Genomic DNA, 17,763 nt, shown 5'->3' with positions numbered 1-17,763 from the left:
CCATTTCTTCTGTGGTTTGATGGAGAGGAACACATTATTAAAGGAATGACAGGAACAGTTTAGATGAGAAATAAGCAAACATGAAAAAGCAATTAAAATTCTTCTGTTGGGAGCTTTTAAACATTTTCTTCTTAAGTATTTAGTGAAGAATAGAACTAAAATCATTCAGATATCTTCATGATTAAGTTACATAATTCACCTCATTTTGATTTTATTTTTTAATCCTAACATAACTATGACATTCCTTGTTTTTTAAAAAAAATGGAGTATCTTAAGTAAATATGCATCTGAACATGAGGGAATTAAGAGCTGAACATCTCTCCTCTCAGGTTGATCATCAGCTAATCTAGATTCACAATAACAACATCTAATTCTTTTTTTTTTTTTTTTACTTTTGAAAGGTCACCTCGGATCAAGATAAACTGATCAGAGTCTTTATGTCCTGGTTTCTGAACGCTGAACTTGGTAATCTCACGAAGAGCAGAGAGCCACATCTGTACATAGCGGCGTGCCCAACGCACCAGAAACGGCTGCACAGGATGTACTGCTTCAAGCTGGTATGCAGAAGTCAGTGTTTTGATGGTGCATTTTTATGACTAATCTACCCACAAGGGAACAGTGACTCTTCCTTTTCAGTTAAGCAATTTTTCAATGTTAGCATGGTGCCTTATTCGGTGTTCCAGGGTAATGTTTTTTTCGGCAGAGTCATCAAATATTAGATATACTCAGTGGTTTTTTTTATAACTGCTTCTCCCCTCCCTGTTGTGCCTGCTACTAGTTCCCTGTGCGTGTCCAGCTTTCTTTTCATTTCAAGAAGCTTTTAAGAATCTCCTGATCCACAGAGATGCAGACAAGTATTCAGTTTACATCCAGGCAGCAGGGATGTAAAATGTAAGGCCGAATAAGCAAAAAAAGTCCATTCATTATCAGTTGTCGCTCAGGGTCCTCAGCCCATGAAGGCCCTGTTTCCCTCTGGCAGGCACCCCAAAACATGTCTGTCGGGTCCGTTTCATGCCCTGGCACCAGGTGCAGGAGACCTGGCATTAAGGCCCTGCTTCCCAGGCAAAGCTGGTGGGTGCGGGGCTCCTTCAAGGCTACACCAGCCTTTACTTTTGATCTCTTTTTCAGAGTTGCTGGCTCCTATAGCAACTGATCCCTCTCTTTGGTTCCCATTATTCGTTTCACAGCAGGAAGCAAAGCTTTTTTCTTTTTTGTACAGAGAACTCTAGTGTCCTGCATCCTCAGCTCTCCTGGGTAAGCCTGGAGCAGGTAAGAAATACAGGGAGGGGGTGAAAGGAGAGGAGATAAGTACTTTAGCCTTGCAATTTTATTCAACCCATGGCAGAAGAGATAAAGCCAGAGACGAAGTAATAGGGAATTCTTTAACTTCCTGCATCTGAGTACAATTGAAAGATCTCAATTCATTCCTCTTGCTTTATATGTTGCCTTCACTGCAGCTGGTTTTAAAATGAACAATTCCCAGTATCTTTCTTCTTTTCAATTTGTTCAAATCCATACAATTTGGTTTTGAACTTGGATTTATCTGTCCAATTAAATAGGGAAGTAATCATACCTTTTTTTGTTTCACAAATCCAATTAAGTAAATGGTCACAGCGCAAGTCGTTCCAGCGCATTTGGGGTGATCTATTAAACATAACACAATGTTCAAGTTCTTCATGGTTGTTGGGTTCATCTTCATCCCAGTTCTCATAAATTACCTGGGTTGGAAATACATCCCAATTACTATGTGATTTGAGCTGAGTGGAAGTAATTGAGATGATTGCCATCATAACACAATTTCAGGATCTCATCATCTCAAGTACCTTGTTTATGGGATCAATAGGAGTTCAGATAGGTCTGAGAGAGCTGTGAAAGTCATACTGACCAGACCAGCTCACTTTCACCAGTGCTCCCTGGAGAAGGTGTAAAGATTACACAGTAGAGAAAAGCATGTGTCTGATGGAGGAAAAACTGATGGGGTGGAGGGAGTTCTATTTATCTCGCTTTATGAAAGATGGCGGCCTGACTTCTCTGTACTGACATACAGCAGTGCCTGGTCTGGGATGCTGTGAAGATCTAAGAGCATGGACTGTGGATGATGGGATATAACATGGTACCAGGGATGAAACAGGCAATTTTGGACTTCCATTAGTGTGTTAGGACAGCACTGTCCCTGACCACTGCAGCTGTTCAGCTGATGGATAAAGGACTGCTACGCACCTGCCGAAGGTTTAAAGAGATTGGGAAAAAAGGCATGAAAAGATGAAAATTTATATATTCTAAAGGGCAGAAAGTCAATTAATATCCAGGAAATAAGTACTCACAGGGGAACCATCAATCCAGGCAAATCCTTCATCAGGATTTAAGAGAAACAAACCGATCCAGAAAGCCTGAGTGTGTAGTCCTTTATCCCTAAAATAATCCATACAATATAGACACGTGAGTGTAGAAAGTGGGGCCATGATATAAGTGTTGGAAAGCATAGAAACATGCCACTTGCTGTCACATCTGAGTTGGTAGCTGCTCCTTCACTGTTGGCCCATAGCCAGGCTCACCGCCTGCACTCTGTCAAGGGGTTTGATAGTGCTCTGCGGTGGGACGAGACTTGCCATATTTGAAGGTAAGTTAAAGGACAAGTGATGTGGCAGAGAGCTAGCTCAGGCTCCCATCCTTGTGGCTGCAACACAGCTCTTCGCTGTAGCAGGAGTTCACGGACAGAGGCTTTAGCAAAAGTAAAACATCAGTAGAGAGCTATAACACAATTTAACTAATGAAAAATAATGGCAGTTGTTTTTCAACAGATTTGATTTGCTTCTTGGCATTTCCTATGTAGTTTATTTAATAGTTCACACTATTTATCTTATCGTACTTATGGACCAGATAACATAGAGTCCTATTTCATTCTCTACATAACGTGAAGATTTCCCCTTGTGAAGATTTCATAGTCTAAAGCAAAGAGACTTAACAGGGAAGTAAAAACATGTTCAGCATCTCACAATACTGAAAAATAATAAAATGAGGAAGAGTGAGATCACAAAGACTTTTCTATATGGCAATTTTAATTCTATTTGAGAAATTAAACCTGGTTTCACCACTATGTGAAACAGTTTTAGCTAAATAGCTATATATTACGTACCATTGGGATGTCTTGACATTACAGAATACAATCAGAATGTAGTGGTCTAATTTGGGAGGGAAATAATGGCATAATTTCTACATTGTGGACAAGACATGGCATCTACAGTGCCAGCAAAAATTAATTAAAATTAATTCCTGTTTGATTTCAGGAGTCGTCGGTTTATGGTCAGAAATTTCCACATTAATTCCTTGCATTTTGGTTTACATTACACATTAACTCAAGGGGTTTTTTGGGCACATTGATTAAAATATGAATTTCAGCCAGTTAGAAAAAGGCACAGTTGGAGCTGAACATTTTATTGTCTCCCTTTTGGGAGAGGGACTAAAATGTACAAAGTTGATCAGATCTGGAGAACAGTCTTGATAAAAACGTGTTCTGAAAATTTCAAAAATATCAAAGCCTCTTTGAAATATTCAAGATTAGTATTTTTAAAAGCAATGTTTCAGGATGATATTTCCAGATAAAAAATTTCTATTTTAATTTAAAATTTGATTGTGTTTTTTCACTTACTTGCCCAGCTCCAGATGTATTTTGAAGGAATTCTTACGTAAAATAGCATGAACATGAAAAAGAATTGTTGTGCAAGTACTTACGATGCTAATTGCCATAATAAAATCTGATCTTCTCTTGTATTGATTGTGACCAGATTTCCTCCTATCTCTCTACAGAATTCTTCAGCCTCAAACCAAGACTTCTTCTGGTTTCCCTCTCTCACAAAAAACTGTTGAGAAAAAAAAGTAAAAATAAATTACTAAATGTGCAAAGTTTGGCATATAAAAATACATAATTGCCTATGTAATTAAAATTAGTATCACTTTAGCACCCCTTTGTTCTTGAGTGAGACAACATAATGTCTGTCAGGACCTGTAATATTAAACTTTGTTAATATAAAGCGTAAGTATTTTTTTCTTAGCATCCTCTATTTTGAAATAAGGCGAGTAGCATAGGTGTCTGAGGAGAGCAAAAGGTATCACAATGTACAGAGAAGAAAAAATACTTTATAACTTAATTGGAACTTTGACCACTGAAAGGCTCAAGGAAAGAAGGAATAGCTCAGCTGCGGTATTTTGCAGTAGAAAGTAGGAGATTTTTGAGGAATGGAAGGTGGAAGGAAGATCAATAGAAAAGATAGTATGGATGGAGAAAGCCATTTGGCAAGGTGCTGACCCTGGCCAAGAAAGGGATTTTGTGTGGTGGTGCAAGCACACAAATAGCTCCACTTTCTGCTATGAAGTACGTACATTCGTGAAGTAAGGAACTGGGTGCTTCACATTTTAGGGAGAGGATAATCAACAATTTGGTAATTGGCAGAACCAATAATGTTAGTAACAATAATTAAGTGTGACATAGAAGTTAGACTCTTTCAAATACGGGCCTAAAATCATCTCTGGCCTCCCAAGAGGCAAAGAGTCTCAAGAAAGAAAATGAGGATACTTATGTAAAGATCTGGAAGAGCAATGTTGCATATTTACTTTTACTTGATCTATTTTGCCTTCTCTTTACTTTTTCTTCTTCTTTTCAAAAAGGAGGCTTTTTAAGGCATTTTTAGCTAAATCAAAAGAATGCCCAAAACCTTTACTTGCTGAAGAGTCACCAATATCAAACTAAACCCGGATCTAAACGTATCACTAAAAGTATCACATGCTGTGTGAGAAAAGGGTGGCAGAGGGCCAGGTTTCCTTATGTTTTCTCTCACAAACATTGTCTTATGCAAGTCACACTGCCAGCTCTTGAGATGCAATACTATGTTTTTCTGAAGTCCCAAATTCTGGAAGTAAATAAATTAGGTGAGATTCTCACCTGGCATTTAAATAAAAGAAAGCATATTTCTAGGACTCTGTTTTCATTGTTTCAGGTTTTCCATTGTTGACTTCCATTATATTTGATGGATTTTCTCATGGTTTTTTGCCCTTGAATACCATAGAGAAGATAATTCCCCCAAAATTACCTAGCACCTGGATCCCTGAGTACCACAGTGACCGCTGGGCTCCCCTGTGCTCAGGCTCGCCATGAAGGTAGACACACACTTACTTTGAAGCACGAGTCTGCCTGGAATGCTCCATCCCAGCCTTCGGCACAGGGAGATGCAAGGATCCGTACCGGAGGAGCAGAAGATGGGACTCCTGCTGCCTGCTGTTTGCAAAGATAATTTGCTGTCTTCTCACAGCTAACAACATCCCATAATCCAGCTGCAACTCCAGTTCCCATGGCAACACAGCCTTGCTTTTTTCCTTTGTGATGTGGAAAAGAAATGAAAAAAAACCCCCAGTCTTAATTGCTCTCTAAGAAATGAGACCTTTGCTTTTATTCATAGAAAATTATCAAAAGGAAGATGCAGATTATGCAGATTAAAATATCTGGCCAGAGCCAAGATATGGGCCAATGAGTCTCACAGACACAGCTTTGCCAAAAACAGAGACTTGCAGCTTTAGAATAGAAATCTTCCTTATCTTTCTACTCCAGGGAAATCACAGGACAAATGGCATTTGATTTTATTTACATATGCAGCAGATGGCCAGACAACTACTTTGGGGTTCTCAATATCCAGGTAATTCAATTTCAAGAAGGCTGATATCAAGTACAACAAGTTTGTTTGAAGGCATAACTAGCTAGTGTGAAGGCAAGAGTTCCCACATAGAAGCTAATCTCTTTTGCTGAAACGCAGAAAAGCTGGACGTTCACTGCTCATTTCTCACATGTGCACTTTGTGGGTCAAAAAACTGTTCGTAATAGTTTTTCTCAGTCTGATGAGTTGTTGTTAACTGGTGTTAAAAAGTTGGGAAAAAAAAGAGACCATGGACCTTTTTAACTCCTGCATAGTGTTGCCTTCAGTCTAACGCATTAAATATGTGTTTCTATACAACTTCGCAGGAGGTTGACCTATGCAAGACCTGACACTCAGCTGTGACAGTGCTAGTTGCACTGGCATCAAACACACGGTCTGGTGGTGTTGGCCACTTACAGATGCAAGCACAGAAGAAAGTGCCTACTCTAATTTCTAACACCAGGGGACGGAAAGCAGAAAGCTGCATGAATTGCAGCTGCACTCCTATCACAAGGGTTGAGCCCGTGCAGAGCTTACCTGGCATCGCTGTGTTCCAGTGTGTGAAGAGAGGAGTTTCACCACTGGTCCACCTGAAACTCCCTCGTTCTTCTGTGTCAGAGAGACCGATCCAGAAATACTCTTCAGACCTCAGCCCCGTCAGACTAATCAGGAAGGCTTGCTCATTTCTGAAGTGGAAAACAGTGGTCATTCACAACCTATTACCTTGCAAGATTAATCTAAGTGGTACAAACACAGGTGTCACTATCATGCGAGCATGACCGCAGGGCAACAGCTCCTCAGTGAAGTTCGGGCAAAACCTCAGCAGGCTTTTAAGTGTGGTCAAAAGAATTTGGTGAGGGACAACTTTCTCCTTTCAGCTGAAGGCATCTTCTCTGCTCTCCAAGAAGTTCTGTGAAATGTCACAAATCACCACTCACGTGGGATTCTAGTTGTATTTTACTGTTTTCCTTGTCTTTCCAAATCTTCGAGGTGCCACAAACAGACCACCTAGTCAGGACCAAACTGTCAGCTTTGCTGGCCATCCCCTCTGAAGGCAGTCATGTTCCTTAGAGGCCACAAAGTCTGCAAAGCCTGACTGAGATAAGGGTAGGTTGGAGATGGTACATTCTGGCTGTGGTGGGAAAGGTCCTGGGGAAGGTTTCCTACATTTGTTCAGAATTTGGCTTAGAAGGTAGTTTAGGAAAATATTTTTATTAAAGCTTTTATTAAAGCTATCATAATGAGATAACACCCATCAGTAAATAGATGAAAATTGTAGTAACTATTTTCCAAGAGGAAAAAAAAAACACCAAAAACCAAACACATAGAAGTTGCTTTAATTAGGAACTGAAAGATAAAACTGTTTAACTCAAGAACCCCCCAAATTTGAAAACTGTTATAATAGATTAAGTAGAAAGCCCTAAATCATTGAGTCTTTTTTTTCCTCCTGCACAGATAATTTTATTTGGCTTACTACTACAAAATTTTTGAAAAGTGCTGATAAAGCACTTTGAAGACTTCAAAAAAATGGACAAGTTTTGCAAGTTTCTCCATCAGAAGCACTGATTTTGAAATATAAAGAAAGATATTTTCGTACCTGCTTTCCACTGTAGCTAGATAAGCTTTGCTCTGTTCACAAGTCTTATTTGCTTCTGAGAACGTCAAAAGTGCAGAGCCTACCAAGTAACAGTGAAAACCATATCTTTTCCAACCCTGTGACAAACATAAGGTTCTTAATGTGAAATTGAAAGAGACTTCAATATAGAAATTAGCTCTGCTGTTTTGTGTATAAATATTTGATGTTCAATTTGTTGCAGCTAAGCTTAAAAACAAGATGAGACTGGGCTGATCTGTTAATAAACAAAAGCTGGTTTTTTGTTGCTGTTTGCTCCTACAGAAGGCCTTTTTTTGTTTAATGGATGACGTCAAGATCTTAGTTTCCATCTCTTTTACATGTACGTGACTTTTCAAAGAAAATTGTGACTGTGCTATTTGCTATTGCTTTCCAGGGCTCTGTAAGGCTGAGATTGTGCAAAACTGCACCGTAACGAGCCTGTGATTCATTTGGGGGGAGATGCAGCTCCAGCCTTCCAGAGCTGTGGGATCTGACATAATGAAACACAAAAACATTGCAATATGGAAATGAATTCACATACAAGCACAGTTCCCCAGAGCTGCCCCTGCCAGCCCTCAGTGCAAGGGGTGAGGAGATGTTCTGAGCCAAGAGGAATCCAGTCAGTGCTTGTTTGAGGGGAGGGTAGAAAGGAGGAATATCAGTAAAACACCCACCCCTGCTTCTTCCTGCTCTTAGAGAGAGCTATGCTGACTGATATAAACATAATGATTTTCTGAAGAGGTCAACTCTGGAAAAATTACTTGTTTAGAAAAAAATAACCTGCTGATAAAACTCAAAGGCCAGCTAAGTAGTCCATCGGTAGTAATATGGTACAGGAAAGCTGATCCTTTAATGTTTTGAAATTATTTTCTTTGTTTTATCATTCTGATGTAGTAAGAAATAGACAGCAGACCTAAGAGAACAGACAATGTGGCTTTTGGTAATTTTACATGTATTGTTAGGCTAAGAGCATAAACAGAGAGAATAGTGGTGAAATTATGATTTTAAAGATACATGTAATTTTGTCACATAATTAATTTATGAGACAGTATTTACTTTCTGGCAGCCTGGGTCCTCGATTGTCTCTTTTTCAGAGGATTGTGCTGAAGCCTTCTTTTTACAGATGTAGCCAAGTTGCTTATCACAAACATCAGTTGCCCAGTATCCATCCTAGAATAGCAGGGAGAAGAAACAAATGTAAAGAAGTGGCATTCATAAATATAAGAAAACCAGTGTTTTCCTCCTTCTTCACTACAAGGCCCACTGAAATATGTTACCTAGGAAGGCTATAAGATTGTTGCTGGGGATTTATTAGAAAGAAAACCCAGACACATCTGTCAGGATTGGTTTAAGATCCATCTGATGCTGTTTTGAGGTGAAAGAAGGAAATAAATAATATCTTGAAGTCTCAGCATTACTTGCTATCATAACTATCTATTTAATGAGAGGGTTTGTAAAGATACATCTAATCTGGGGCTAATAGATCTGCATTTAGAGCACGATTATTTCACTATACTTCTGGAAAAAAAGATCAATGAAACTGAAATAAAGCACATCTGAGTGTGTTGCAGTAAATCTAACTATTTTATCCATCAAGGAGAAAACTCTGAAAATTACTGATTTCTTTTAAAAAAAGAATTATGTAAAAAATAAAATTTAAATAGGAGCTTTTTCCCCCCCATAAAATCTGGCTTAGGATCAATTCTATTGATGTCTAATACTGACAAAAATCAGTACTATTCTATGACATAACAGTTCTTTCAATAACAGCATTTCTTTCATAACAGCCTTTTCAATCTCTTTCTTTTAAAATTCATGACACTTCTTGTGCGTGTATGTGTGTGCATGCACATGCATGTAAATGTGTCAACCAACCATGTCTTGCAAGAAAATAAAGTTTGTGAGCTAAGCAGTCAGAAATACTATAGGATTTCAGGTTAGGTATTTGGCAGGCAGGTGTTAATGCTCTCTCGATGTCACGGCTGAAGAAACATGCCCTAGTGCCAGATCTCCATGTCTCAATGAAGTGACACTGAGGGACATATTGGTCTATCGGATCAGAAAATGAGGTATGCAAATAGCATCTATGGTAACCACACAATGTATTAACTAGTTCATTCCCTTTCCTCTCCCAGAGCTATCTTTTTGCATTGCTGCAGCATTAGAATGAATCTAATATAAAATTTCTGGATCGGACTTTTCACCAGATAAGAAATTTCAAAAGGCAGCACTAAGAAAATGCTACCTCTCTACTTCTAATCTCTTCTGTCCTCTAAACATCTCTTCTGGTTGATGCCAAGTTTATTGGGAAAACTATTTTAAGTTAATTTAAAAAAATGACTCCTGAATAAGTATATAATGGCAAATGATTTCAGCCCAACATAGTTATTAGTTTGCATTACCGTAAAATGACTGCATGGTTATACCTGCCCCTTCATGACAATGCAGTCCTCCAGACCGCCTGTGTAGGTGGGATGTCTGCGCTGCCATTTGGTGAACGTCACAGGAGTCCCGTCACTCCACTCAAAATAGAAGTGAGCCTTCAGGTCGTTCAGACCCAGCCATAGCTCTTCTGTTGGCTCTGAAGCATGAAAAGAAATAGTTTTGCTTAAGGGCCGCTATACAACATGGTGAACATTTTCACACCTGGAACAAACAGGGAGCCCAAACAGGTTGTTCTTCCTGCTTTAAGAAAAATGCTGGTTTCCTCTCAGTTCTCCAGCAAGAGATGTCTTGGTTTGTACTTAAAAGGCCTCAGATTCCATCCAGAAATACTGAGTTTAATAAACATAAGGCTCTTTATGGCTGATGGAAGATTTTTACAAACTTTCTGGGTATCTGTGATTCAGAACAACAGAATGGCCCCTAGCATGGAAGGTAGGACAGTGAGCGTCCCACCTCTCAGGCAATCATACTGAGCTCAAGCCATGAAGGCATCTGCCAATGCATCTCCTTCATGGGGAAGCATTAGAGGGATTGTAATGGCCCATCAGGGGTGTTCACCAAGTCCAGCAAGCAGCAGGACTGGTTACTACATATCCAAGGAAAATCAGAAGTGACAAGATGTTATTTTCTTAGAAGGATATACAGCAAGGGGTTAACCTCAGCAAAAGGGTTTAATCTCAGCAAGAAGTTAAATTTCTTATAGGTTTGGAGCTGAAGATATTGAACATAGAATAAAGGTGCCAAAAGTGTAATTTTTAGAGATCTTTATGTCTGTCTATTTTTTTCTTTTCCTGCTTTATGTTTTACAATGTAGATTATGTCTTGATAAATATAAATATACTTCTATGTTTATGCAACAGCAACAACAGAAAAGAATACCATAAGTTAGATTTAGCCTTCAACTTGTGACATTTCAGGAAAAAAGCATTAATATTTAATAGGAAGCCCAGCTTTTATGTTACAGATGGGGCAAACAAAATATGGGCCTACATATATACTCACTGTAACCAAGCTGTGACACTAGAAAGCTGTATTCAGCAATGTTGTGGACACTTGCCAAATCTCCGTTTTGCTTCTTACATGAAGTCAGAGCATCTTTCCATAATTTGGGTTCTCGCTGAATGCTGTAGCAGTGGCCTGCATATGGCCGCCAACCGTCTGTGCACTTCATAGGTCTCAATTCTTCTAAAATTAAAGCACAATTTTTCAGAGCAATTTTGTAAGTGGAAGATAACGGACACTAGAATGAGGTCTCTTGAGCACTCTTTACAAAAGTAGGACTATATGAATAAACATAAAGCTGTAGTTAGAAATGCAAATACATTCAAATGAAAAACAAATATCATTAAGGCACAGTATGTTAAATATGCAAATAGAATGATGTCTCCTTAAGCAGAGAATCAATGAAAAATGCCCACATCGTGTGAGACATGTAGTTTGAAATAATGCTCTTTGCCCCCTGGAGCAGTTCCGTCAGTATGTCATGGTCTCCCATGCTGCATGCGGTGGCTGACATTAGCCTCTACCTCCTGTTCAACGTCTTCTTGCAAACTCACATAATTTTCAGATGTGGAAAAGCATGAAGTAAGTCTCTGGTAACTGCCTGTCAGGAAACGGTGCAATTAGTGCAGAGTTGGTCGTTTTGTCTTCATATTTACTCAGTGGCTTTATTATTACTTAGATTCCTAATTATCTTTAAAAACTTACCTTAAGCTTGTTTTAAAAATAGAGTCCTGCATCTCTTTTTCAGATTGATAGGGGAATAAAGGTTCTGAAATTATTTCTCTACTTTCTTTAATATAACTACTTCTTTATAAAAGTAGCTTTTACAACATTCCCAGATGTCAGCCTCCCGCAGATCCCTCCTGCGTGTGGCATGTTCGTAGCCACGTTGTGTCATCGAAGGCTCAGGTCGGGGTGGCCCATGGATGAAATGTAGCTTGTGCGAATACTGCTGCTCCTCATGCCCTGCTCATATGAACCCAATGCATTGCGTACTGTTGTCATCAGAGGAGGATTTTTTGCATTAATGTTAGAATAACTGCAATAGCTCATTTGGAGCAAGTGAGAAGAAAATGAGAAGCATAAAATTTCTACTGTATTTATGCAAATTTGATTGCTGGCACTGGTTACCATGACAGAGCAGCTTCTATCTGTCTTGCAAGAATGAATGATAGAATGATGGAACAAAACTAGTAATATTCTGCTATGAATGGTTAATACACAATGGGAGGACAAAAGCAATATCTAAAAGTCTGTGTGTGCATGTATAGCTGTGTTTTTCAAAGGTTTCTAATGTCTTGGTTGAAAAAATAATGTTGCATACCTTTTATCGTTCGCAGATCTTTACAGATTGCTCTTTCTAGAAGTCAAAGAAAAATCTTTCTTTCTATTTGACTAACCTACCTTTGGGTATAATGTCAGAATCGGAGTGGAAGTTTCTCTTTTTACAAATGTAGCCGAGTCTCTGGTTACACGCTTGGTTTTCCCATTTAGCATTCTTTGTGGGATTCATCACTCCACAGATTTTCCCAGGCAGCAGGAAAGGACTTCCTTTGAGTAAGAAAGACAATAGAATCTCACAGCGAAAATAAATAAAAAGATTAACAAAACCATCATATTATTAGTAGAAACATCAACTTATTCTGATTTCTTCAATGCTTAATATGAAGAAGCCCTCTCCCATAGGACAACTGGTGTTGTAGTTTATAGGATACTGCTTTTAGTTTATGCATTCAGAGTGAAGTAATGACCCTCCATTGACTTTGTGTCAGGATAGTACTGGGAAATTTCTGGATCTGTTCCTGATACTGATATCCTGGTGCTCACAGACAGAACAGCTGAAGCTGGACCGTTGTCCTGTGTCAAAAACTTCTTTAAAAATATTCAGTTTTAAAGTATACGATCCCTCCAGTATATCTCAAGAATTGCACAATTCTACTTTCCTATAAAATAACTTTTCACTTTTCTGTTGCAGTGTTTAAAAACCTCTGTAAGCAGCAAAAGAAATTGCCTGATACAAAATTTTTGAAAACTTAGAGAAGAGTTTAATTATTCCTTTACCACCTTGTAACTCTTCCAGAAGAGGAGATGGCTTGAAATACTTATGGCACAAAGAAAACATGGTACCAACAAACCAACAAGCAAACAGAAGAACTTTCCACGTGTGAGGAGCACCACAAACCCACCCCTGTCTCCCTTCCTTGATGTGGCCCAGTGCAATTTTGCATAAATTGCTAAGGAATTTTGAGCTGGCTCTGTAAGCCTTTCAGTAATATTTAGAATTTCTCCAGACAACATAGTACCATTATTTTCTAAATATTTTGCTACTTTTGGAAGGTTTGGTTTATATTTATACTCTTCGGCAACATGTTATGGAAAAATTTTGACCTCTGGTCTGCAGGGTTATATATCACCCCAAATGATACTCTGCTTTCATAAACAAGCTCTTTGGTTATGTAAGAAACCAAAAGACCTTGCTATAGCTGATATCCACAGTGAACTTTGTAATTTGGAAGTGTACTTCTTAAAATAAAGATCTAGATCTTCAGCTATTCTAAGTCAGAATGGCTTTCCTGAAATAAAAGTAGTTAGGAAAGGTTTTATTAGTTGGTGTCTTATCAGAATCCATTCAAAGATTACAAAATAGATACAGTTCTTACCAGGAGCCCAGTTTAAATATCTGAAAGGGCTGCCCCCCGCCCATTGCCATCCACTGTTGAAATTCAAAGTGTTCAATCCAATCCAGAATGCAAAACTGAATTTTTTAGTTAGCTCTAAATTAGAAAAAAAAAAGTTAGTTGTATCTCCCTATTCTCATTCTTAGCAAGTTCATCTAAAAGAAATAAAGTTATAAGTAAGAAATATATATTTCTTAGTTTAAACCACCCCCAAACCAGTACTTTCTGCATTACTGAGGTGCACAGATTAGAAAAGTAGTATATGTAAATGAACAAATACTGATGTAGCAGAGATGTCAGTAGTTAAAAGAGCAAATGAACATCTTATTTCACTACTTAAATAAGAGTTTACTTCTCTGTCTTTGTTTCACTAAAACATGAGATGTAAAATATACCTTGTTTTCATTAGGAAATTGTGCTAAAATGTTTCTGTAACCGATTTCATGGAGTAAACACATCAAAAATACAAAGACAGTGTGCCAATTCAATTAGTTGCTTCCAGATTTTTTTCTATGATGTGAGTGGTTTCAAAGTCTCCTTCAAACCATTTATAATCAAACTGATACCATGATACTTGTATCTGAAATCCACCGAATTTATTTGGAGTTTCTGTATGCAAATGTACCCATATTAGGACCAATCTAGCCATCATCATAAGTTCTCCTAGGAAGATTAATAATCCTTGAAACACGGAGGAAAAAAGTAAATCTGAGGACCAGGCTGTAGCCCTGTTCAGGAACAAGCGCACTGGCACAAAGGCAAGCGGAGGAAACCTTCCCCCTGGGAGAGGCTGCAGACGATGCAGTAGCTCCCACCTGGAGCACAAAGGTGGGATGGGGCCATTTCTCCCCCTATGGAGATTTGAGACCACCCCTTCATAAAAAACCACCAGCTAGTGGAAGGGCAGTTCAGACCATTTCCCTTTTGGCAGCTGCTGAACCACCCCTGACAACCTGTCTTCTTCGCTGAGACAGCAGACAAGGCAGCCAACTCCATCATCTAAAGCTCTGGCGCAGCATCTTTTAAGGTCTTGTTCTCTATCGTTTTACCTCCTATATATGCTTGCTCATGAATCTCTGTGATGCTTAATAGTTCTGCATTTTGCTGCTGACAGCTTTTCCTTGCTTGGTGCCATGTTAGAGCTGATTCTGAGTTTATCTGATAGTGAATGCCAGTTGAAACATCTTCTGTCCAGAATCTTTCTGTGGCATCTTGAAGAAGGAGTGACATAATGCTGTTAGAGGATTGACACTACACCAACTAAAAGCAAATGAAGTATGTAATGATGCAAAAATCTCTAAAAATGCACAGGAATAACTGTATGCTGTCATCAATTTTAAAGCACCAGAAAAATTGAAATCAGATTAGGCATCAATTTTTTAAAAGTGTAATTTTTTTGAAATTAAAAATATTATTTTAAATTTCTAAGTTTTTAGACGGGAGTGAATAATTTTCCAATGTTTGCTTTTAAATTTTCTTTTACACAAAATGTAGTACTAGGTAAACCAGATGTATCTGTTGATTGAGAAAAGAGATTCTGGAGTAAAATCAGAGGAGGAAAGTAAGTGTGTAGGTGAACTATGACCCTGGAAGTTCTTCATCGTCGTGGGGCAGGAACTCCTTCTTAGCTCGCCATCAAGAGAAGCGGTGTTTTCAAAAATGGCAGAACCTGGCCCTTGACAGCCTGAGGAGCTACAAAAACAGTCTGTGTAGCACCAATGTGCAAATCAGCTGCAGTCTTTGTTTGCAGAACAACTCAAAAAACCCTGTGAAACTGTTGTGTTATTGGGAAGGCAGGTGGCGAGAAAAGTAAAACAGTTTGTGTCCTGAGATGGAGGGATCCAAATGCAAGTTCAGTGCAGAAGATAGTACAAAGATGGGAGAGGAGGATAATTTTAGCAGTGGCATTTTGGGGTAGGCTGGCAATAGGAGACAAGAACAAGGTAGGAAATGGATGTTAAGGGCAAAAACCAGTATATAGTAATTTAAGTGAGAATTGACCGACAGGGCACGGCTGAGGAATAAAGAGCAATGGGAATTTTTTGAAAGGAAGATATCAGTCTAAATTCATGCTGGTCTTGCTGTGTACTTAAGTCACATAAAATGAGCTATCAAAGAGCCTCCTCACCTCTCTGGCCCACAAAGAGAAACAGGCACCTCCAGGAGTTGAGTCAGAACCTGGCTGGGCTGAACCACACTCTGGAGGCACCTCTTCCTCTCCACTTGCTGGAGAGGGAGCACTGGGCTACTGGGGCTAATGTTCAATCAGATGATTTTCATTTGGGCTACTCTGACAAGGTTTGTCATGAGGGTGTGCAGCTGGTACCCAATGAAGGACCTGGTAGCTAAATAGATGGTTTTCCCAATAACATTTCATGACAAGATAATAAATAAAATGCAGGACTTACTTATTAGTGGGCAAAATCCATACAGTTTATCAGCATCAAAGTCTGCTGTTGTCGCACACCAGAGCAAGCCATCTGACCTACCGGCATCTGTGCACTCGTTGTACTGTTTGCCTTCATATTTGAAAGGGAATACACATGGCTGTCCATTGGCATTTCCTTGTAATGTAAAGGTATCTAGGAGGAAGAAAGGGTTAAGAGGACATATGAAAATAATAATAAAATCATAAATCTGACCTCCTAGTAATGGATCTATCTTATCAGTATATCTGTCTATCTAAACCAAGAGGTCACACCATCTTTTTTTAATTAATTTTTATAATTTTTTACCCCTCATGTTGCTAGAGATTTTAAATAAAATGTTGTTTTAGTAAAATCTGGGGTTTAAGCACTGTGTTTAGAGTTTGATATATATACCTTGTAGAAAAATAAAATTCTGTGATGATAAGTTGCTGATAAGTTGTGGTTCCTGAAGACAGAAAAGCCACAAGTAGATCTCAGACAACAATGAGTTCACTACATTGTTGTATTCTGTACGGCTAAGTAGGTTTGCTTTATCACTCCATCTTTTCATTAATTGTTTAAAGGAAAAGGGTAGCTGACCAGTGAGAATACAGATCAGGTTGTCATGAGCATATTTACACAGTAAAAATTTTAGGTTTCAATCGCACATTTCTACACTTGGAGACATCTTGCAGATTCACCCTCAACTCAGATTCTGTAAGATTAATAATACTTCATCTTTTTAAACTATCACAGTATTGCGGGAGCGTTCTTTTATCCTGAAATGTCTGATATACGCTCTCAATCTTACATTCATGCAGATACATTCATCTGCTCAGTTCTGCATATATTACTGCTTTACCATTTCTCTCTATAGCTATACCCAATGAATGACATACGTCTTCAGATGAGAATTATTTTTCTTATTTGGTCATACTGGAGGGGAGGAGCCAGTTCTTCCTTCTCATACCTCCTGTTTTGTAGCAGAAAGAGAAACTTGCACAGCTATCATGAAAATATGGCTCTAAAACCCTTTGACTGATTACTGCACCATGGGTGTGATGAAGAGGGTAAATGGAAAGAGTTCCATGCTTCCTCATCTCTCATGCAGTGCCATCTGATTTAATATTCCCACAGAAAGAAATTCCAGTTTAAAGATCCTGCTCTTCTTACCTCCATTTCCCCCAACATCCCTACATCACACCTCTTTTATTCTGTGAATCAAGAATTGCCAGGATAATACCCAACATCTGTTTAGATCATGTATCAAATCTGATAACAAACACAAAATAATCAGTCTATGCATTAAAACTGTAAAGCTGCCCAAGGAAAAGCATTTTCCTATCTAGTTTAACACAAAACCAACAGGAAACTTACCCAGTGACTGTAATGAACCATGTACGAGGGAAAGAAAAACTAGGAACCTGGAGAAACTCATTGCAAATGTACTTGCTTTTCATTCCTCTACCAAATGTTGGACTATGAGATTGGCAGTGTATAAAATCCTTCTGAGTCAGAATAGTAAGAGGTCCTTCTCTGTGTCAAGGGGTTGATGGATAAAGCTCTGTACTCTAAATAAGGAAATATCCTGTCACATGGTATTTTGAAATAACTAGAGTGCACATTGCAAACACTGCTCGCTTTGATGACCAAGTCACTTCCAAAACTGAAGTCTCCATCCTTGTCACTAGAGGTGGTGACATTGTCTTTTTCTGAGACTTTGCTAGTATTATATATAGGCCAGTTGTTGGGGTGCTACACAGGACAGACCTCTAAAAAAGCAGCTTGAGAACTGATGACAAGAAACCTGCAGTGAAATACTGTTGATTAAAAACTCAGACTCTTCAAGCCTTACATCTCAGAAACAAAGGGAGACAAACCCCTAGTGATTCAGTACATTGCTATAAAGTCACAGCTCTACATAACTAGAA

General features: G+C 38.7%; 1 protein-coding gene across 1 annotated transcript in view; it reads right to left on the bottom strand.

Annotated features, from left to right (window-relative positions):
- The window catches only part of LOC126038062 (macrophage mannose receptor 1-like), a 34,255-nt gene extending 16,912 nt beyond the window's left edge, over window positions 1-17,343 (bottom strand). Inside the window, exons 1-14 of the mRNA XM_049799165.1 lie at window positions 17,210-17,343; window positions 15,833-16,006; window positions 14,474-14,635; window positions 13,407-13,520; window positions 12,151-12,297; window positions 10,747-10,929; window positions 9,726-9,880; window positions 8,356-8,469; window positions 7,282-7,397; window positions 6,222-6,370; window positions 5,171-5,370; window positions 3,733-3,860; window positions 2,325-2,412; window positions 1,574-1,718 (exon numbers count right to left, since the gene is read on the bottom strand). Coding sequence (XP_049655122.1) covers window positions 1,574-1,718; window positions 2,325-2,412; window positions 3,733-3,860; window positions 5,171-5,370; window positions 6,222-6,370; window positions 7,282-7,397; window positions 8,356-8,469; window positions 9,726-9,880; window positions 10,747-10,929; window positions 12,151-12,297; window positions 13,407-13,520; window positions 14,474-14,635; window positions 15,833-16,006; window positions 17,210-17,270 — 1,936 coding nt within the window. The 5' untranslated portion in view covers window positions 17,271-17,343. The remainder of the gene's footprint in view (window positions 1-1,573; window positions 1,719-2,324; window positions 2,413-3,732; window positions 3,861-5,170; window positions 5,371-6,221; window positions 6,371-7,281; window positions 7,398-8,355; window positions 8,470-9,725; window positions 9,881-10,746; window positions 10,930-12,150; window positions 12,298-13,406; window positions 13,521-14,473; window positions 14,636-15,832; window positions 16,007-17,209) is intronic.
- Window positions 17,344-17,763: the final 420 nt, after the last annotated feature.

The sequence above is a fragment of the Accipiter gentilis genome, chromosome 4 (genome assembly GCF_929443795.1).
Source record: "Accipiter gentilis chromosome 4, bAccGen1.1, whole genome shotgun sequence".
NCBI lineage: Eukaryota > Metazoa > Chordata > Aves > Accipitriformes > Accipitridae > Astur > Astur gentilis.
This window is presented reverse-complemented; position numbering and strand designations above follow the sequence as displayed.